The sequence below is a fragment of the Neoarius graeffei genome, chromosome 4 (assembly GCF_027579695.1).
Source record: "Neoarius graeffei isolate fNeoGra1 chromosome 4, fNeoGra1.pri, whole genome shotgun sequence".
In the NCBI taxonomy this organism is placed as follows: Eukaryota; Metazoa; Chordata; class Actinopteri; order Siluriformes; family Ariidae; genus Neoarius; species Neoarius graeffei.
The window spans coordinates 68,717,205-68,740,911 of NC_083572.1; the positions used below are offsets into that span (position 1 = coordinate 68,717,205).

At 39.4% G+C, this 23,707-nt stretch overlaps 2 protein-coding genes across 3 annotated transcripts; one reads left to right on the plus strand and one right to left on the minus strand.

Moving 5' to 3' along the window:
• The first annotated feature begins 3,486 nt into the window (after positions 1-3,486).
• cav3 (caveolin 3) lies at positions 3,487-9,128 on the plus strand. Of its 2 annotated transcripts, XM_060919542.1 has the most exons (3): positions 3,487-3,548; positions 3,658-3,794; positions 8,290-9,128. In XM_060919542.1, exons 2-3 carry the CDS (start codon positions 3,684-3,686, stop codon positions 8,629-8,631), a joined length of 453 nt encoding a protein of 150 aa, XP_060775525.1. In that variant the 5' UTR covers positions 3,487-3,548; positions 3,658-3,683; the 3' UTR covers positions 8,632-9,128. The 2 variants fall into 2 exon arrangements, with proteins under 2 accessions (XP_060775525.1, XP_060775524.1); XM_060919541.1 differs by lacking the exon at positions 3,487-3,548 and having other exon boundaries at positions 3,555-3,794.
• Positions 9,129-10,204: 1,076 nt separating this feature from the next.
• Positions 10,205-22,879, minus strand: oxtra (oxytocin receptor a). Its single transcript, XM_060919540.1, has 3 exons — positions 22,789-22,879; positions 21,553-22,546; positions 10,205-11,635 (listed from the first exon to the last, which is right to left on the minus strand). Exons 2-3 carry the CDS (start codon positions 22,478-22,480, stop codon positions 11,382-11,384), a joined length of 1,182 nt encoding a protein of 393 aa, XP_060775523.1. The 5' UTR covers positions 22,481-22,546; positions 22,789-22,879; the 3' UTR covers positions 10,205-11,381.
• Positions 22,880-23,707: the final 828 nt, after the last annotated feature.

Below are 23,707 nucleotides of genomic sequence, written 5' to 3' on the forward strand. Positions count from 1 at the left end.
CTCACTGCATAGATATTTTAGAAAAGATTCAGATGATGCAGTGGGGCAGCTGAGCCAGGTAAGACACAGATAACTTTTTTCCAGCCCCGTAATGTAACCCCAGCACACGCGACGCGCCATTCATAATTATAAAGTAGGGGATAGCAGGGTACACTGAGTGAACACTGAAATGCACAGGGCATTGAATTATTTCATAAACATATCGGTTTAATAACACTGTGTTGCATATATCTCAATGAAGCAAAGAATAGCACATTGGCCCGCAATCATATCCAAATGTTTTAGGCACGCTTGCTGAGCTGCGCTGAGCTGGACTCCGGTTAGCTGAAAGCCCGTGGAACGCTGCCTCTTGTTAATTAAACCTTATTTTGTTGGAAATCATCCCGTGTAGATACGACGGCATGTGAAATTGCCAGCTAGATAGAGTTTAATGTAACGAATGGGCTATAAATGGGGTGTTTTGAGGTTAGTCTGTTGCAAAACATTAAACTTTCGCTTAGACTGGATACTCTTCAAACAATTCCCTTGCTCAAGTGAAAAATGATAGGCCTGTATGAAAAGCGCAATTAATGAAAGTAGCCTAATAAGCCCTAAATGAATAAAACAACCTCTGTTTTATTGTTGTTGCTTACACGTTAAGATTTTGAAATCTTCTCGGTCCAGTTCTATATCCAGGGAACGTTGTAATCCTTTTGGTTTATCCGTAATAAACGTGTCAGCCCCCAGGTCAGATAGGCTAATGTTACGTGGTTGGGAGGGTGTCAATTTTTTTTGTAACATTCTAAATCGAGTACGGAAAGGACGTTTATGAAAAACAAGACAAAAAAATACACTGAAAAACTCACTGTACACATCACTAGTGGTGATGCTTCTATGTTCAGATTTTGGGAAAGCCATAACTCCGTTCTCATTGAGGCCCAGTTCCATCCCGTAAACAATCATTTTGGTTTATCAACTACTTGCGCTCAAACATGTCACAGGAGAGGCTCAATGGGCTGGCTATGCTCTCTATAGAGCGCGAACTTGCAAAGAAGCTGGACTTCAATGACCTTATTGACGACTTTGCCACAGCAAAAGTCCGGCGCATTGCATTTCGCACCTGAATAGTTGCAGACTAAGGAAATGTTCAAACTGTAAATATGTTGAAATGTTGAAATAAAATGGTTGACTGTTATAATGGGCTTGGAATACCTGTTATTTAAGGGTTGGAGTGAATGGAGACTGTGAAAAGAGGGGTTGGGTGTGGGTGGTTGCTGTGTGGCGATGTGAGTGCGCGCGTATGTGTGTGTGGGGGGGGGCACTCAGATTATTTTGTCCCGGGCCCAGCCAAAGCTGTCAACGGCCCTGTATAGAGGGGAGCCGTCAGGGCCTTCTCGGCCTTCAGAGAAGGTCCAAACATCTTGGCATTTCAAATATTATATGTAATTGCTTTCATTCCTTCATAATTTCATTATAATTATTCTCTTCTAATTCTAATTTGGCCTCATTTTCTATCAAATTTGCTACAGAAATGAAAGGTTACTGTTCTGAAAACATTAAAATAGAGTTATCCAGTGAGATTTTTTTTTGTTTGCTGTCTCGAGGCTGAGAAGAGTTTAGAGCCGTTTCACTTATTGATTAGGACTTCATTACCAAGACAGGAGGCCATGGCAGTGTATGTTTTATGTAGGAAGTGAAAGATGAATTAACCAATCAGATTTTGATTCAGGCGGCACGGTGGTGTAGTGGTTAGCGCTGTCGCCTCACAGCAAGAAGGTCCTGGGTTCGAGCCCCGGGGCCGGCGAGGGCCTTTCTGTGTGGAGTTTGCATGTTCTCCCCGTGTCCGCGTGGGTTTCCTCCGGGTGCTCCGGTTTCCCCTACAGTCCAAAGACATGCAGGTTAGGTTGACTGGTGACTCTAAATTGACCGTAGGTGTGAATGTGAGTGTGAATGGTTGTCTGTGTCTATGTGTCAGCCCTGTGATGACCTGGCGACTTGTCCAGGGTGTACCCCGCCTTTCGCCCGTAGTCAGCTGAGATAGGCTCCAGCTTGCCTGCGACCCTGTAGAAGGATAAAGCGGCTAGAGATAATGAGATGAGATGAGATGAGATTTTGATTCATAGTGGGAGGGACCAAAAATGTATCACCCAATGTGAGCTTAACTGCGAGTCTACGCCATCAGCGCAGCAGTGAAGTCACCTTCCAGCCAGTGTAGCGTTCGTCAGTAGTGTTAGGGAATGCTAATAAAGCAGTCAAGCCAGTGCTATCAAGAACAAGTAGCACAGGCTAACAACCAGGAAACTAAGATTTCTGTCTCCAGACTCTTCTTCCACACACACTTGCCACAGTATTTTTCACTCAGACTTAGTATTCATTTCACTGTGTAATGTACTTTTAAAAGTATGTACAAAAGTACATAAAAGTGATTTTAAAAGATTACTTTTAAAATCAACATCGACAGCTACACACAATGGAGCTACCTGGCAGCCTGCCGCTAATCCCTTTCAAAATCCTTTGCTTTGTAGCTTTTTTTTTTTTTTTTTGTGCGTCTAGCTAAGTTTTGGCTGAGCTCAAGTCTGAGCTTTAATAGTAACGGTTCACTATTGGTATATAGATGTGTGAAAATGTATTTAGCTTCATTGAATCAAATTAAAAACATTTAATCGTTTTAGAAAAAAAAGACATTTTCATTGCTGTTCTTATTTTGTGCTTGTTTTAAACTCAATTTAATTGATCAGACAAAAATAAATCCATTCCATTAATTCATTTCTATACTGATTATCCATTGCAGGTAATGGGGGAAGCTGGGGCTAATCCCAGCTGTCTTTGAGTGAGAGGTGGGGTACTCCCTGGGCAGGTTGCTAATCTATCACAGGGCTAGCACAGAGACGAACAACCAACCGCAAAGCTAATGTCTGTCTTTCACAACACATAATACAGGGTGTACCAAAAATACCAAAATTATTCTCTCTTATACTTCACTTACAATGGATACTTCATCTACCACATGGATGCTCTATGTACTTCCACTAGCACATGAAGTGTTACAGTATTGCAGGGTGTTAGTACTGTCTCTCATCACTGAACGAGTTCTTCAGAGAGACTGTAAAACCACTGTTTGTCTTTCATATTGCAATTATATATAAGGTGCATTTGTCACAATTAAACCTTGGATGAGGCCTCTTTAGTTCGGTGACATTAAATAATGACAATTTTCTCTTTGACGATAGAGATAAGAAAAGATAATTAACAGTAGTGGCTATACCACAAGCATACTCATAAACTATCACCCCTCCGTGGAAATTTATGCCACTGTGCAACTCCTGCCTGGTCGACCTCACAGCTAAGTGTTAAATCTGACATGGCCTCTTGATTTCTCTTTAAGCACTGCCTTTACAAACGGTGCACATGATATAGAGTGAAAATGATGTGTGGCACAAGGTAAAGGGGTTGAGAGAGACAGCAAGTGAGGGCGGTAGTGAAACACAGGGACCCTTTATAGAGTAGAGGCTAGTCTAGTGCAGCTGTCCTCTAACATTCCAGGCGTGTCCTCAGATCAGCGACACAAGGTTTAGAGGCAACTGTTCACACACTCTTTCTGTTTAGCTGCTTGCTCACAAGGGCATCAGATCCCCTTTATTCAAACCCTTCCTTGGCTTAACTCTGCTCCCATTCCAGCCAGTGCAGGGCCCGAGGCGACCACCATGGCGAACCAGTACAACATCGATGAGGAGAAGATCCTGAAGGACAGTCATACCAAAGAGATTGACTTGATCAACAGGGACCCCAAGCAAATTAATGAGGATGTCGTGAAGGTACGTGGAAGCTCACACCTCTTTTTAATCCAGTGTAGTTCAATGAGCTGAATATGGATTAGAGGCCTGGTTGAGTAAGGAGGATTTCTGGTCTTCTGAGGTTAAAGCTGAAAATATCAAATTAGCATGTAAAGAGCATTAACATCTCAAATGCACACAGTGTCAGTATTCCCAGGTAATTTAGCTTTGTTTTCTATTGAACAGCTCTGCTTAATCATGCAAACAAGTGTTTTCATTCATGACAGCTTAACTGACAGTATTACAAATAATTTGATTGAAGTTGGTCCGTAGAGACAGATCTGTTTGCGTGCACAGCTCTATGTACTGTTGCTGCAAGCCGTGACCCAAAAATAGCCCCTAGACATACTTCTGCCAGGCCAGACTATGCTGCTTTTATTTATGGAAGGCATATAGGGTGGGACAGCTAGATCATGGTTGCCATTTCCGCTGATATCTCAATTTCTAATATATTTATTAATTTGTCATATTTTATAATTCATGATCCATGTAAGGAAGTGTTTACATTGCTTAAAAGAAATGCCTGTATTTGGTGGGAAGCTCCATTATGATTGGTGGAATTGAATGAGTCAAGCTTTATACATGCTGTGTACTCATGTTCATAGCAACCTCCATGTGTTGCATTAATATGAAGCAAGAGTATACAGGACTTGGATCATTTCCATCAATATTTATGGAATTATAGTTTTATTTATTTTTCTAAAAAGCCAACTTCAGGTTACATTTCCAGCAATTTTACATCTAAACAGTGTTTTTCTTCCCCAAACAAAAAAGGTACATTTATGATAAATGTTGACTGTTACTGTTTACAGATCATAGTCTTAGAGGTTTTAATAAGACACTATGAGTCTTGAAAAAATGATACTATAAATGCTGTGGGTAGAAATTCTGAAAGAGTCCAGGCATATTGTGTTTTCTCCATAGATAAAGAAAATAGAAGAATTATTGTGCAGGACATTCTTCTGTTTTTACTTGCTATCTACTCTCCTATTTTTTATTAAACAAGCATGTGATTGTGTTTTAGGCAATGCAGCATGTCAAAAACAACAAGATTATATCTGATTTGGATTGAGATCGCTTACACTAATGAAGACATGCAGGCTTTTTCTGCAGAGTGTAGCTACAGACCGTGTTTAATTATAGTGCAGTAACATTATTAATCATAGCATTTGATTGGATTTACACTGATGACAGGTTCTCACATGTCAGATCAAGCTAGACATGTAAACGGTTCCCTATATTCGAGCAGATATGTCGAAGCCTACAAGTCCTGTTATAAATATAGCTGCTTTTCACAGACAGAGTTTGACAGACTGAAATAGTCTAACATGATGCTCAGTGGAATTTATTAGTAGTTCATATGTTCAAGACAAATCGCCAGTTAAGGGAGTAAAAATAGAAGAGTGAATATGCTGCAGTTCTCTCTTAGAGAAATGAGCTGCATTATTTGACCAGCTATAGAGGAGAAATACCATCACCACCAATAATTCAATTAATGCCAAGTCCCTTTCCTCAGAACTGTTTTGTTTTAACAATGCTGTTAAATGTTTCAATGATGCTGTCAACTTAACGCTTGCCAATAAGATGTGACAAATTAAATATGGTCTCAGCGTGTTAGCAAGGAAGGCTCTGAATGAATTACTTGACAATTACAGTCTGACCTTTTGTACTGAAAGGTTTCTTCTGACCTTCACTTATCTAATAATGTTAACCCTCATGCTCTGTTTGGGTCTACATTTACTAAATTTTATTGCAAACCTGAAACTTTATGTATTTTTCAAAAAAACAAAACATGAAGACTTGTGGTATTAAATTCTGTTTGTATTATTATACAGTTATGATTTTGGACATTTCACCTGAGAGTAATAATAATAATAATAATAATAATAACAACAACAACAGTGGTATATTTATACTTACATGATGTTTATCTCCTATTTGCACATACACCTCTGCACACATACTTTTCAATGACATTGCATTCCTAAATGCATTTATTTGGGGAAGCCGTAAGAGAAGCAGCTTTGGGACCAAAAGGTCACTGGTTCGATTACCTGGACCAGCAGGAATGGCTGAAGTGTCCTTGAGCAAGGCACCTAACCCCCAACTGCTCTCTGGGCTGCTGGGGTATGTTGTACATCAGTCTGGATGTGTCTGCTACAACCCCGATTACAAAAAAGTTGGGACAAAGTACAAATTGTAAATAAAAACGGAATGCAATAATTTACAAATCTCAAAAACTGATATTGTATTCACAATAGAACATAGACAACATATCAAATGTCGAAAGTGAGACATTTTGAAATTTCATGCCAAATATTGGCTCATTTGAAATTTCATGATAGCAACACATCTCAAAAAAGTTGGGACAGGGCAATAAGAGGCTGGAAAAGTTAAAGGTACAAAAAAGGAACAGCTGGAGGACCAAATTGCAACTCATTAGGTCAATTGGCAATAGGTCATTAACATGACTGGGTATAAAAAGAGCATCTTGGAGTAGCAGCGGCTCTCAGAAGTAAAGATGGGAAGAGGATCACCAATCCCCCTAATTCTGCGCCGACAAATAGTGGAGCAATATCAGAAAGGAGTTTGACAGTGTAAAATTGCAAAGAGTTTGAACATATCATCATCTACAGTGCAAAATATCATCAAAAGATTCAGAGAATCTGGAAGAATCTCTGTGCGTAAGGGTCAAGGCCGGAAAACCATACTGGGTGCCCGTGATCTTCGGGCCCTTAGATGGCACTACATCACATACAGGCATGCTTCTGTATTGGAAATCACAAAATGGGCTCAGGAATATTTCCAGAGAACATTATCTGTGAACGCAATTCACTGTGCCATCCGCCGTTGCCAGCTAAAACTCTATAGTTCAAAGAAGAAGCCGTATCTAAACATGATCCAGAAGCGCAGACGTCTTCTCTGGGCCAAGGCTCATTTAAAATGGACTGTGGCAAAGTGGAAAACTGTTCTGTGGTCAGACGAATCAAAATTTGAAGTTCTTTATGGAAATCAGGGACGCCGTGTCATTCGGACTAAAGAGGAGAAGGACGACTCAAGTTGTTATCAGCGCTCAGTTCAGAAGCCTGCATCTCTGATGTTATGGGGTTGCATTAGTGCGTGTGGCATGGGCAGCTTACACATCTGGAAAGACATCATCAATGCTGAAAAGTATATCCAGGTTCTAGAGCAACATATGCTCCCATCCAGACGACGTCTCTTTCAGGGAAGACCTTGCATTTTCCAACATGACAATGCCAAACCACATACTGCATCAATTATAGCATCATGGCTGTGTAGAAGAAGGGTCCGGGTACTGAACTGGCCAGCCTGCAGTCCAGATCTTTCACCCATAGAAAACATTTGGCGCATCATAAAACGAAAAATACGACAAAAAAGACCTAAGACAGTTGAGCAACTAGAATCCTACATTAGACAAGAATGGGTTAACATTCCTATCCCTAAACTTGAGCAACTTGTCTCCTCAGTCCCCAGACGTTTACAAACTGTTGTAAAGAGAAAAGGGGATGTCTCACAGTGGTAAACATGGCCTTGTCCCAACTTTTTTGAGATGTGTTGTTGTCATGAAATTTAAAATCACCTAATTTTTCTCTTTAAATGATACATTTTCTCAGTTTAAACATTTGATATGTCATCTATGTTCTATTCTGAATAAAATATGGAATTTTGAAACTTCCACATCATTGCATTCCGTTTTTATTTACAATTTGTACTTTGTCCCAACTTTTTTGGAATCAGGATTGTAAATGCCTGTAATGTAATGTAATGTACATAACATGACATGATACATTTACTGGCCACCTGCTCATTAATGCAGTTATCTAATTAGGCAATCATGTGGCAGCAACACAATGTTAATGTTCACAACAAACATTAGAGTGGGGAAAGCTCAGTGACTGTGGTTGTTGGTGCCAGACAGACTGGTTTGAGTATTTCATAAACGGCTGTAACTTACTCTTTATAACTGTGGTGAGCAGAAAAACATCTCAGCATGCACAGCACATTGAACCTTCAGGTGGATGGACTACAAGGGCATAAACCTACACTGGGTTCATCTCCCATCAAGAAAGAACCTGAATCTGAAGGTACACTGGGAACAGGCTCACAGAAACTAGACAGTTGAAGACTGGTAAACAAAGAAAAAGTCATTTTCCATTCTTTACCTGTCAAAATCAATGAGATCAAACCCTTTCCCCATTCTGATGTTGATGTGAACTGGAACTCTTGACCTGTATCTTTATGATTTTATGCATTGTGCTCCTGGTATGTGATTGGCTGAGTGGATAATTGCATGAATATGCAGAGGGTACAGATGTTCCTATTTAAGTGGCTGGTGATTGAATATTAGGAATACATACATTTGAGTTGATAGAGTCAAAAAGTCCTGAGTCTGTAGGACAGTTATTATTAAGGATTAAACAGGTGTGGTGTTACAGGTGTTAATCTCCCTGCGTAGGTAGACTTTGAGGATGTGATTGCCGAGCCTGATGGCACACACAGTATGGATGGAGTGTGGAAAGCCAGCTACACCACCTTCACCATCTCCAAGTACTGGTGTTACCGCATACTATCTGCCGTCTTTGGTATCCCAGTTGCTCTGCTGTGGGGATTCTGCTTCGCCTGCATCTCTTTCTGCCACATCTGGGCCGTCATGCCCTGCATCAAGAGCTACCTGATTGAAACCCAGTGTCTGAGTCGAATCTACTCGCTCTGCATCCACACATTCTGTGACCCCTTCTTCGAGGCACTGGGGAAAGTATTCAGCAGCATACGAGTGATGCTTCGCAAGGAGGTTTAGGGGTCACAAAAACAATGTTCACAATGGCTGCCAGGGAAATTGGGTGTTCTTTTGGTTTTGTTTTATTTTTATAAAAGAGATCAGACCTTGATGGGCTTAAGTCTCATCCCCATTGCCTTTATATGAATGAAGAGTAGGTAGATGTACATAATGGTGACTGAATGCTGCTGCTTAGACAGTTTTTGAGGTGTGGTCAGAGGTGTTTAGGCAGTTCATCTGGAGTTACTCACCTGTTCAGAGAAATATTTATGTTGAAGAGTATTTGAGCGTTGAGAGCAGATGACAAGTCTTATGCGTTTATGTGATAAGGCCTTTTCTCTGTATGCTAATTAAACATTATTATTGGGTACAAGTTTATTACTTTTATGTATTCCTGTAATGTTAAAAAAGAAATGAAAGAAAATGAAATTGCGTGTGCAGTAATATGATTCTCATGTTCTTACCTTCCTAAATTAGATAAATCTAAATGTTTTGATTTATCACACATGTGATATGGACTGTGCGCAAAATAAATATATCTTAGAAAGTCAAACTGTCCTACTCTTCTTTTTAAAAATAATAAATATGAATAGTTTTGTTTCTGAATCTAAATGATCCTGATTATCTTATTCTGATATCATCTTTAATTCATAGAACAGAAAATAATTATTCTGGCTGTTTTCAAAAGTAAAAAAAAAACGACAGTGTGATTTAGTTTACGAAGGATAAACTGATATTTTTGTGAATGTCATAATGATAATACAATTCTAATTCAAATAAATTATACTTTATACATCAATTAGGCTTTCTGGATACTGAGAGATACCCGAGCTCTGGACATGATTGAATTAATTGCAAAACCCATCATTTACTGTGCCAGAGATGATCTATTCTGGTTTATTTTCCATCCAAGTAAAAATCCCTTGTTTGTATGTTCATGCTTTTATGGTTTGATTTGTAACAGAATCTTTTTAAAGAGATTATTATCTGAACACAGTGAGAAGTGTAGATAAACGGCAACTCTCTATGGAAATGACACGTGCCTGAAAAGAGGTAAGTGGGTTCAGCTTTTTCACTACTCCTTCTCTGATTTTCAGATAAGTGAGCTGATCTTATGAGCTTCCATCTATTGTGTTATTGTTTACTGAATCCAAATTTACACGCAAAGAATCCTGTTGATATCGAGAATGTGAATCTCCACATTCACCAGTCACAGTATGCACCAGGACTCTGAATAAGGACAAAAGAGAACTCATGTTGAGTTTAGCGATGTCTTGACATAGTGCCATGCTAATAAATAAAATAACTCTGGTGTCTAAAAATCCTGATTTAAATAAGGCCAGCAAAACAAAAGCTGAAGATGTTTCTCCTTCACTGATGAAACAAGAGATGGAAATGGCACTAAGCTTTCATTTACCTATGTAGGTTTAAGCTAAAAACATTCAGTCATAGACGCATTTGTTAGCACATACACTTTATTTTTAATAAATTACTCCATATTCTGATTTTTATCTTAATTGTAAATATGTATGACTGCTTTTCAGAAGTAAAATTCAGTAGCCTTTTGACTGAGAAAGAAAAATTGTCTGTAAAGAATAGAATTAAACATGGTGAAAGAAGCATAATCATTGAACAATCATTTTACTGCTGGATTTGTTTTTGTTTTTTTTTTTAATGAGACATTAGGAATTCCTGTCTTACAGCATGCAGCAAGTGAAGAAAATGATGCTAGGTTTCTGTGTTGTTGGACAAAACACATTGCCTTCAAATATCTGTTAAAGATGCACCAAAAAGGTAAGGCCAACTCATTTTTTAGAGAAATATTCAGAATTTTTTTTTTCAATAAACAAGCGTTATGTCATTGGGGTCATGCTTTCTGTTAACATCTTTTTGTATGTTTAAAAAAAAAACTAGCAATGAAACTGATCCAGAAGATCCTGCTGGTTGAATAAAACCAAAGAATCTAAATAAGTCATGAGCAAGGAAAGGGAAAGTAATACTGAGCTCTTAATGGACTCCTAAATAATTAAAAAAGCAAACAAAACAGAAATATGTCTTTTAAAAAATGGACAGAAGAAAACAAAAGCAAACTTGTGAATTACTGCAGGCATTACTGCTGTCAGGTTGATACTGAAACATGGAGTCAAGTCCTCATCATTGATCTGAACTTTTCATTGGGTTCACGATTCAATTTTCCCCACGATATATTTGAAAAATATTAAATGAAGAAAATTTTATTATAAAAATGCAACATTTATATTCCTATTTTTTTATCACCTTAAATATTCCTTTTGTTATTAAATCCGCAAAATGCATGCAGCTTTCACAACATTTGATTTTGAGTAACAAGAAAAGTAAGCTATGAAATATTTCCTTTCTTTTTTGAGAATGAACGGAATGTTGATGAATGACAATACTGACTGAATAATATGCTCATATGTGAGAATCGGAAAAAATGACCCATAGTTTTTCAAAAAAGCCTTCTCTATTGGAAGCCAAAATGCAAACCGATTTTAATATGGAGCCAAACATTTTCTTGGCTGCATTTATGGTAACATGCCATCTGCTGTGACATTACAGTCACCCTCTCCTCATCCTGATGGTGGTCTTTTTTTCTGTCCAGGAAGTGATCACAGCAATTGGGCCAAAGCTTCCACCTGATAGTGAGTTTCATTAGGCTCCTCTCAATATGTTTACAACCATCTGTGCACATCATTGTTCCAATCTGTATGGGTCTATGCCCAGTCCTCATGTGTGAGAAGTGTCAGTGTTTATGTGGATGATGTCTGGGTAATGCTTCTTTGGCTGCTGGTGCTCTTCATGATGTAAGTGGAGTAGTTGCTCTTGCGGCTCGAGTTGTGATCCAGATCACAGCGGCACTGAGAGGACTTCAGGTAAAGTGTCGGACAGCATAGAAAGTTCTGCTTCAGGTCATGGAACAGGTGTCCAGCGAAGCACATGTAGATCCAGGGGTTACAACAGCTATTCAAACTGGCCAACAGCATGGAGATGATGAAGGGCATTGCTGTGAGAGGAGAGATAAACACAGTTTATTGCTCTGAACTCCTGAACTCAACAAGCCATGATATTCCAGGATTTAATTTCAGTTTCTTTAACGATAAATCGCCAGCATGTTTTAATGTTCCATGTACGAGCTGTAGACCTCATGCTGTTGGTCTATGAAACTACGAGCAGAAAGCATTCATTTCAATCAACAGTGTGTTCCTTTTTTGCTCCGTGTCTGGGCTGAAGATATCTATACGTTGAGCAGATGCTTCCATACATGGTGTGGATATCCATGCTAAAAACAAGAACTCATCTGAAGAATCTAAAGCATGTAAACACTTCCGCTATTTCCTTTCCTATGAGATTTATCTTTTTTCTTTGTTTATTTGTTAGTTTGCTTTCTTCATGAAAGAGAAACCTCTTCTTTTTCTTACAAAATGTGCCTTTTGTGGTTATGAATAGTTAAAGTCAAACAAATGTATTAAGTTATCCGGAAAGTCTGGACAAAAGTCATGATGTACCGTGATTACAACTTTTAACACAAGATTTATATAACGGCAGCACGGTGGTGTAGTGGTTAACGCTGCCACTTCACAGCAAGAAGGTCCGGGTTCGAGCCCCGTGGCCGGCGAGGGCCTTTCTGTGCAGAGTTTGCATGTTCTCCTCGTGTCTGCGTGGGTTTCCTCCGGGTGCTCCGGTTTCCCCCACAGTCCAAAGACATGCAGGTTAGGTTAACTGGTGACTCTAAATTGACCGTAGGTGTGAATGTGAGAGTGAATGGTTGTCTGTGTCTATGTGTCAGCCCTGTGATGACCTGGCGACTTGTCCAGGGTGTACCCCTCCTTTCACCCGTAGTCAGCTGGGATAGGCTCCAGCTTGCCTGCAACCCTGTAGAACAGGATAAAGCGGCTAGAGATAATGAGATGAGATAACAACATAACAGATATTAATCAGCAGTTACTTGCTTATGTCTTCTAATATCCAGGGCCGTGGTCATCATAGGGCATCACACAAACATATATTTACACCTGTTGTCAATTTAGTGTAGCCAATATACCCACTAGAATATTTCCAGGATGCAAAAGGAAACAGGAGAATGTGGAAGAATCCCATACGGACATGCAAAACTCCTCACAGGCAATAACTCTTACAGGCGCACAGGAGGAAACCAGGAACCCTTAACTGGCGAGGCTGCAGTTCTACTCACTGCGCCACCATGCTGACATGACCAACAAGAAGTTTATTAAAACTGAACCAGTCCTACCAGGAAAACCCAGTTTCTTTCCTGGCATTCTGTTTTCCAGTTTGGTGCTGTTTTAGGCTGAAAAATAACTTGAAGGGAAAATACAGAAATTTTGAGAATCAAAAGGCAACAAATATAAGGTCTATCTTTCCACAAAATAATGAGGCTACTATGTTACTGCTCTCGAAAGATATTGGGCTTTCTAAAATATATACTACATCAAAAGAACTAAGAGAAGATGATATGGACCTGCAGTCTAGAAACATTTAGAGCAGATCCACAGCAGCCAGGTTAACCACAGCATAGTCAATGTGTTAACCGTTCACAGATTAGCCTCGTCTTGGAACAGGTTGTGCTGAAAAATTGTAAATATCACGGCAAATTGAAAGTTTTATGTAATACAGAAGCAGGTTTAAATGTGTTGGATGCATGTATATTTTCTTTAAAGAACTCCACCTTCTCATAATCGAGCAGATTCATTTAGTACATTATTGTTATATGTATAGCCCCCTTCACATAGTCAGCATTTAGCCACAACTATATTACAATTAAAGCTCTTTAATTGAAAATTAATCCTGCCTAAAAAAAGGTGAAATTCATACCATAGTCTTCTTTGTGCAAAGATTGAACGTTTTCATTTTGTGCTTGGCTTCCATTTTTGAAACTGTACCATTTCACAGCATGAAGAGCAGAGCACAGGAGATGACAGTCCATGATAAACACATGGTAAAGGACTTAATTAGAGCCATGAGTCGAAATGTTTTGGCAAAGAGAATCAAACGATCAGTTCAGCAGAATAAATGTCCCATGAGATTGATGTGAATTTTCTTTTTGTCTCCAGCCCAAATGTCTTGGACTGTAAAGGACTGCAAATCTCTCAGGGTTATGGAACAGAATTCAGCAGAGAGCAGCAGCTACAAAGCCATGTGAAGATTCAATAAACTGGACTGCTTTGAAGCTACATCCTGTTTTGGCTGTGATAACAGAGGGCTTGGACAGCAGGACGGGTAACTTCTCTTTTGTAACTGCAGTGTTGGAGGATATAAACGTATAAAAGCAGATACCATACCCTCACAGACCTGCCATGGAACTAAATAACTGAACCATCACTCACTCAGTGAATTTCATCTCTCATCTCATTATCTGTAGCTGCTTTATCCTGTCCTACAGGGTCGCAGGCAAGCTGGAGCCTATCCCAGCTGACTACGGGCGAAAGGCGGGGTACACCCTGGACAAGTTGCCAGGTCATCACAGGGCCGACACATAGACACAGACAACCATTCACATTCACACCTACGGTCAATTTAGAGTCACCAGTTAACCTAACCTGCATGTCTTTGGACTGTGGGGGAAACCAGAGCACCCAGAGGAAACCCACGCGGACACGGGGAGAACATGCAAACTCCGCACAGAAAGGCCTTTGCCAGCCACGGGGCTCGAACCCGGACCTTCTTGCTGTGAGGCGACAGCGCTAACCACTACACCACCGTGCCGCCCCCATTCAGTGAATCAATTCCCTAATTCCTCACACACGGAATCACACACTCACTTTGATCATTTGCTCAATCACTCACTCATTCACTGAATCACTCACACAACTCCCTTACTGACTCACTCACTCACTCTCTCAATGAATCACTTACTTCTTGCACTGAATCTCTCACTCACTCATTCACTCACTCAGTGAATCAACTCCCCAATTCCTCACTCACGGAATCAACCTTGATCAATTGCTTAAGCACTTAATCAAAAATATTCCTTTTTTAACACAAATGTTTAGTTTTTTTTAAGTTATAATTGCATTTTTTTAAATTGTTGTTGTATTTTATAATTCTTTGTACACCCTGGTTATTTTATTTCCACTACACATCAATGGAAATAAATCCCCTATTGGACTTTTTTGCGTAATCCTTGGTATAATACATGGTGGTACAATTTTTACTCATTCAAGTCAAGTCAAGTTTATTTTTATAGTGCTTTTAACAATAGACATTGTTGCAAAGCAGCTTCATAGAATTTTAATGACTTTAAACATGAGCTAATTTTATCCCTAATCTGTCCCCAGTGAGCAAGCCTGTGGTGACGGGTGACAAGGAAAAACTTCCTCAGACGACATGCGGAAAAAACCTCGAGAGGAACCAGACTCAAAAGGGAACCCATCCTCATTTGGGTGATAACAGACAATGTGATTATAACATTTTTAACAGTTTTAACATGAAGTCTGTTTCGTTGGAGTTATAAACTGTTTACTGATGGAAACTTGAGTGCAAAACTGCTCATAATACTGCAGTCCTAAAGTTAGCAATTTAACTGAAGTCCTCAGCCATAAAAGCATGTAAGTGTCCAGAGCGTCTTCAAAGTGAGACTTTCAACTGTCCATATTCACCATTGTATATTTTACAGTTTGTGAGTTGATGTATCTAATGTACTCTGTTTTTCTACCAAATAAACAAAACAAACTCACTCATTCACGTCATTCACTGAATCACTCACACAACTCCCTTATTGAATCATTCACTCACCTCAATTGCTGAATCACTAATTCACTCTCACTCACTCACTCACTCACTCACTCACTCACTCACTCACTCACTCAATGAATCACTTACTTCTTGTACTGAATCTCTCACTCACTTACTCACTCACTAAATCATTGCATTTCTCACTTGCCTCATTCAGTCACTCACTGTACCACTCAGTCACTCCCCTCGTTCCTTCAATCACCACAAGAACATACAGTGGTGCTTGAAAGTTTGTGAACCTTTTAGAATTTTCTATATTTCTGCATAAATATGACCTAAAACAACATCATCAGATTTTCACACAAGTCCTAAAAGTAGATAAAGAGAACCCAGTTAAACAAATGAGACAAAAATAGTATACTTCATCATTTATTTATTGAGGAAAATGATCCAATATTACATATCTGTGAGTGGCAAAAGGATGTGAACCTTTGCTTTCAGTATCTGGTGTGACCCCCTTGTGCAGCAATAACTGCAACTAAACGTTTCCGGTAACTGTTGATCAGTCCTGCACACCGGCTTGGAGGAATTTTAGCCCATTCCTCCATACAGAACAGCTTCAACTCCGGGATGTTGGTGGGTTTCTTCACATGAACTGCTCGCTTCAGGTCCTTCCACAACATTTCAATTGATTAAGGTCAGGACTTTGACTTGGCCATTCCAAAACATTCACTTCATTCTTCTTTAACCATTCTTTGGTAAAACGACTTGTGTGCTTAGGGTCGTTGTCTTGCTGCATGACCCACCTTCTCTTGAGATTCAGTTCATGGACAGATGTCCTGACATTTTCCTTTATAATGCGCTGGTATAATTCAGAATTCATTATTTCATCAATGATGGCAAGCTGTCCTTGCCCAGATGCAGCAAAACAGGCCCAAACCATGATACTACCACCACCATGTTTCACAGATGGGATAAGGTTCTTATGCTGGAATGCAGTGTTTTCCTTTCTCCAAACATAACGCTTCTCATTTCAACCAAAAAGTTCTATTTTGGTCTCATCCATCCACAAAACATTTTTCCAATATCCTTCTGGCTTGTCCATGTGATCTTTAGCAAACTGCAGACGAGCAGCAATGTTCTTTTTGGAAAGCAGTGGTTTTCTCCTTGCAACCCTGCCATGCACACCATTGTTGTTCAGTGTTCTCCTGATGGTGGACTCATGAACATTAACATTAGCCAATGTGAGAGAGGCCTTCAGTTGCTTAGAAGTTACCCTGGGGTCCTTTGTGACCTCGCCGACTATTACATGCCTTGCTCTTGGAGTGATCTTTTTTGGTCGACCACATCTGGGGAGGGTAACAATGGTCTTGAATTTCCTCCATTTGTACACAATCTGTCTGACTGTGGATTGGTGGAGTCCAAACTCTTTAGAGATGGCTTTGTAACCTTTTCCAGCCTGATGAGCATCAACAATTTTTCTGAGGTCCTCAGAAATCTCCTTTGTTCGTGCCATGATACACTTCCACAAACATGTGTTGTGAAGATCAGACTTTGATAGATCCCTGTTCTTTAAATAAAACAGGGTGCCCACTCACACCTGATTGTCATCCCATTGATTGAAAACACCTGACTCTAATTTCACCTTCAAATTAACTGCTAATCCTAGAGGTTCACATACTTTTGCCACTCACAGATATGTAATATTGGATCATTGTCCTCAATAAATAAATGACCAAGTATAATATTTTTATCTCATTTGTTTAACTGGGTTCTCTTTATCTACTATTAGGACTTGTGTGAAAATCTGATGATGTTTTAGGACATATTTATGCAGAAATATAGAAAATTCTAAAGGGTTCACAAACTTTCAAGCACCACTGTAGATAATAATGTTGTACGGATTGCTTGTACTTCAGCTTTTATAACCTTTTCTAAAATTCTATTTTATATATATATATATATATATATATATATATATATATATATATATATATATATATATATATATATATATATATGAGGGGCTGATGGATACTACAAAACATATAGTAATATATAAAAAAGAGGACACTATATAAGAACATTGTTGTTGAAGGACTGTGTGGTTTCACCAAATGTGTTCTTTCTCTTGAACTATAAAGAAATAAAAAAATTTTAAACCACTTTCTTTCAAGTACAGTGTTCTTTTACATCATGTCCTCTCTCAAACAGCTTCTTGAACATCTTGCAGTTGAATGAGTGTGGTTTGCGGACTTTGTCACTCAATTCAATTTCCTTCTATCAAAATTATTCTTCTTGATTGAAAGGACAAAGACCGAGCAGTTTCTCCAGCGATTAAACTGGAGACCCAGAGTGCCATGACGATTACAATTTCATGCAGGTTTTCATCTGCAAGCTAAATACAGTAAACGCTTTCTATCAGTCTGAGGAATTCACCTGGCAGACAGCATGCTGTGGTTATCTCCATCCAGTCTGACTGAAAATCAGTTAAGGTATAAGCAGTATTATAAGTAAGATTATCCTGAAGAAGCAGCTCAAAGCAGCTATCTCAGACACCTCATTCATATCTAATAATATGAGTGGAGGAATATAATTCAGTTGGTAAGTTTATACAGAATGAAATGTCACCACAAACCCTTTGTCATTCAGTGGTCATTTTTAATTTATAAAGTATACAGATGAAAACAGATAAAAAATTGTGATTTCTTTCCCTTATCTGTCCATAATTCTGCTTTTCTGATGTATCTGATGCATACCTTTCACTTCATACGGGGAGATAAAGCTCTCTCCTTTTGTTCCTTATCTTAGCTTCTTCTATCTCACATCCAAATCCCCAAACGTCTCTGATTCAGCCGTCATCAGAAATTTTAGTTCATCACTAACTTTGCCCAAAAGCATGGGGAATCATCTAAGGACAAAACATGTATTATTCTTTCATATTAATCAAGCTGATTTAGACTCTAGCCCTGCGATAATCTGGTGACTTGTCCAGGGTGTACCCTGCCTCTCGCCCATAGTCAGCTGGGATAGGCTCCAGCTTGTCTGCGACCCTGTACAGGATAAGCGGCTACAGATAATGGATGGATGGATGGATTTAGAATCTCTATTATATTACACACAGACCTAAACCAAGAACACAGACTCATTAATATCATAGCCTACTTTGTGTTAAATAATTTGGATATATAATAATCTTACATTGGATAACACATTAAGGTACACTCTATACCTCAGGTTTTCTTAAAGAAAAAAATGTAGGATCAGTTTAGGAGCATAGTTCCTGGAAGAAATTTTCTGACCACCCACTCATACAAATAGAAAAATATTACATTTTAAATGTTGGCATTTTTGTACATATAAAGACTCGGGTATTTAATTTATGTTCATATTTAATGTGTAGCACACTGGGGCATGCTTTACATCTGAGTCAGAGAACTGCAACCTTGTCAGACTGTGGCTGTTAATGCACTCGCATTTAATCTCAGTTCTTGATCACAAGTGAATGTGACATCTAGCTGAAAATCCTGCGGGCTCTGTGGTATGGTAAGCAACTGCATAGTTTCACTAACACCAGCCTCTTGTTAAATACTATAGCTGTGTATGACTTACTGGCTATACTCTCAGGACTTCACTCAATTTATCTTCCTTTTTAATAGCGACTGTCTACAGCTTTCTCTGCACCCCGCAGCATGGGTATCATTTTCTTCAGCATCAAACAACATGATACAGTACTCAGATCTATCATTATGAAACTTTCTCTATTATAAGCCACTGAAATACAAACGACTTTTATTTTATGCATTAAGAGCAAAATAAAAATATAGTTTATATTGATGAACATAAATTTTGGTTAGATTGTATGTGTAGTATATCACTGAGGAGTGAGTTTGTCGGAAACGTGTTCTGGTTGTTTTCTGAGCACACTTTCTAAAGGAACATTTGAGTAGTTTTTCTGCAACAATCTGAGATTAAGAGAGATTTTAAAGGTTTGCTAACATTTTAAAATATACACGCAATTAAATCCTAACCCTAAAAGTGTCAATATTTGTGCAAGTCCATAGTAGTTTGAATTAGCTATTGAAACTAAAATCCAAACACACAACACAACTTGTTTTGATATACGTAGATTGCTGTTCATATGTCACAAGTTTGACCTCCAAAGCTTTCTAGGAATTTATTTTAAAGAATCGGGGCAGTATTTATCACAGCCATATTTACTGAAACATTAGAAATGCTGTCCGTTGCTGGATATCATTTGAGAAATATAGTCCTCAGCAGCAGCAGCAGCATGGGTTTTGTCCTTGGCTTGGTGGGATCGTGTATGAATTACATGAATTCATGAGTTCTTGAAGAACATGAATTATCTCTCATGCTGCACATGGCCATGATTTAAAGGGTTGTACTGCTGTTAAATATTAATAGACTGCATTTGCCCGACACTATTCTTGGCCTTTATAGGTCCTTGGGTAGGTGTATGATCAGGACTGAATTACAGGTAAAACACTCATCACAGTAGTGATCGATGAAGACTAACAAATTCAGTCTAACTAAAAGATGTATGATAATTCTCTACAGGCTATTATCAGTGTTTTTCTTTAAATGCAATTATTTGTTTGATAAAAAAAGAGTACAGAGGTAGACTGAAATACTGAAAATGGTTACATATTTGTAGAGTAATATGAATATATTTAGAACATACCTTGATCCCCCCCCCCACACACACACACACACACTTTGCACTTTTATCTTTGCTTGTATTTAGGATATGACTATAGCCCTAAACAAGCCCAGTGCTGAATGAATAGTATGAGGTCGGAATTACAGAGTGGGGTTTTGCTCTGCAGGGACAGTGATGAAGTTTCATTCTTTATCAAGCAGATCTGATAAACTTTAGGTCTATGTAGACCATATAATAACGTGATTATGGTATGGATTGTGTTCAAATCCCAACTGACCAAAACACATCATCACGCAGAGTATTTTTTAACATAGTGGCCAGATTTGGTCTCCTAGTCAATGCCAAACCAGCTTCACTGGGAGACCAAATTTTAAACCAAGTTATGTTAGATTGATGCTGAAAGATAAAACTGAAATGGGATTATGGGAGATGCTTGAATTGCCGGTCCAAATTCATAAGACTGTTTTCTTTGGATTGGAATGTTTAAGAAATATTGAAGTTGGGTTGTCAAGACTGTTCCAATTTCCAAATTATAGACTAAATATACAGTTATTTGATACTATGTTTCACATTGAGCAATAAAATTGAAGATTTTCTTATTTCTTATTTTTCACTGTTTCTTAAAATACATAATATTATGAAAGTTGATAAAACAATAACAAACTCTGTGTGGACCAGACATCTGCAGTCGAGCTGTACAATGAGCTTAAGAAAGATGGATCAAATTTTAACTGACCCAACACATCCTCTGTTCCCAAAGTGTTTAAGAAGCACCAGGTCTAATAACAGATTTCTGCAGAGGCCAATCAGGACAGCGAGATCATTTGTACCCACAGCAATAAGACTATACAATAACATACCAAAAACATCTGCTGCACTTTAGTTCACTCATCTGTACAAATTTCCTTTTATGTATTTTATTTATTTTATGTAGTGCACAGTTTTTATTTCTTGTTTTTATCTCTTATTGTTTTTATCTTACATCACACCTTTTATCATAGATTTATTTTAATGTGGTATGTCTATTGTCTGTCTGTCTATATGTCTTTGGTATGTTTTGAGGAGATGTGCAATATGGACCACTTGAGTTTCCCCCTGGGGGATAATAAAATTTATCTTGACTCTTGACTCATAGTGTAATTTTAATATTTTACCATACTTATGATGAAGTTATGGTAACTTGGCACTGCATTAACTATGTTGATATTATGCTGGCTGAAACGAGGATTCGTAATACGGCAATTTGCATCACAGAATACGCCGCAGCGGTGCAGCCGCATGGACTCTGGGGCTGTGATTGTATTGCCCAGACCAGTTGGTCTCCTCGTGGAAAATCCTTAAAAAATGCTCTGCGCTGGAGACACAGTTTGCGCAAAAATTAAGCATGAGAAAGAGAATCCTTTACACGTTCGGTCATTTCCAGCCTTTTTAAAAATAAATAAGAAACTGTTTATTCGAGGTACCCTCTTCTTATTTTCTTTTAGTAAGAGCAGTCAGTTTTGGCGCTGAGAGAAAACACGGTGCGCTGCGCGCGCTATGAAACAACTCACCCTCCCGGGGCGCAGCTGGATCCCACGCTGACCACATCTGCACGGAGAAAAACGGAGTCCAGCACACGATGTAAGCCAACACGATGACGAATGTCATTTTAACTGTGGTGATCTTGGCTTTGGAGATGAGCCTGACGCTGCTGACGTGCGCCAAAAGCACGCCGTTGCGCGCGGCTGTGGGGCTCAGAGTGACGACCTGCTGCTCGCGCCTGGTCTTCAGCTTAAAGTTCTGCCAGATCTTAAAGCTTATGAGACCGTAGCAAATGCTCAGGATAGCCACAGGAATGATATAGACTGTGAGGCTGATCCAGGTGATATAGGCTTTGGCGCCCCACGGCTGCACAAAATCTCCCCAGCAGTCGTAGACTCCAGATCCGACCTCCCGGAGAGAGAAGATGTAGACCTGCGGGATGCTGAAGAGCAAGCTGAGCACCCAGGAGAGCAGCACGAAGCAGCGGTCTTTTCGCTTGTGCAAAGAGCGCAGGGGCTGGCAGATGGCCAGGCACCGATCTATGGACATCAGCACGAGCATGTAGGTGGAGGCGAACATGCCGACGATCTGGAGATACTTCACAAGCCTGCACAGCAAGTCGGGCCCGTAAAAGCGGAAGGTGATGTCCCAGATGAGCTGAGGCAGCACCTGGAAGATTGCCACCACCAGGTCGGCGATGCTCAGGTGCTTCATGAAGTAGTACATGCGCGACTGGCCGTGCTTGGCCGTGTGGATGGCGAGCAGCACGCACAGGTTCCCAGCGAGGGCAAAGAACAAGACCAGGGCCAGCACCGTCACCTCCACTTTAGCCACCTCCTCATTGCGCTTCAGCGGATTCACAGTCTGATTGGCACCATCCGTGTCGTTGCCCAAGGTGTAATTTCTCCACGACTCGTTCAGAGCCCAAGTGTCCTGCTCTTTAAGTGTTTCCTCCATGGTGCTGCCACGTCTGGATGATGATGCACTGCACAGGAACTTCTCCACAGCGCGCGCCGCGTTCTCCTAAGTGGAGCACATGATATCTTCAGACATGCTGAGGATAAGACATGCCTCAGCCAGAGAGGGAAACTATCATCACATTGGGGGCAAAAAAGTAAATCAAATAAACAGTTTAATCTATGACACTTCTAGGCTAGTTATCCCTCACTTTAGACTAAAAACATATACATGTATAATATAATGTATAATCTTTCAATTCACAAGATTCAATTTGAAAAGGTGCAGCTACAGATCCGACTACTTACAGATGCTGTGCATTTTGCAGCCGGTCTTCAAACTGACGTTAGTATAAGAGGAAAGTCCTGGAAGAGAAGCCCCGACCACCACTAATTCCCCCCCACACAGAGAGAGAGAGAGAGAGAGAGAGATGGATTTATACCCGTGAGATCAGCACAGGAGCCTACCCAAGGCTTCCACTAGATGTCCGGAAGCTTCATTGCAGTAGATAAAGAGCTAAATCATATATTCTATCACTGGAATTATAGAATAAACAATTTAACCCGCATAGACTAAAATAACTTCTTTGCTTCACCTCGTCACACAATAATGACACGTTGTGTGCAAATATTATTCGAACACCATGATGCGTTTCAGTAAATAAATAAATAATTGAGAGAGAGAGAGAGAGAGAGAGAGAGAGAGAGAGAGATTCATTATTCCATCTGCTACAAAAGCATTGAGACAACCTTTATTGTTATTCAGTATGCAATAAGTGTACACCGAAATACATTTCATTGCAATTTGGCTCAGCGCAGAAATAAATATGAAGTGTATTAAATGAAATTATGAAGCAGCAAAAATATTATAAAGTGCAGTCGTATAAAGTGACCTGTGGAATTAGGAATGTTCAAGTTATAAATAGAAGTTTAGAGTTTGGGTTTGGAGTTCAGCAGTCTGGTGACCTGGGGGAAAAAGCTGTTACAGAACCTAGATAAAGTTATTCATTCATTCATTCATTATGAGCTGGAAAATTATCCATCCACTGAGTTCCCCGACATCTCAAACTACCTGGTGCTGCAGACATCGTTCTACACGGATACACAGATGAAAACCTGGAAGGGCATGGATGAGTACAACTTTTTATATGTACGTAGCTGGGTTAAAGATCTGGGAATCAGGGTAGATACAAGATAAATCCTGTATCATTTTTGCCTGGGTAAATAG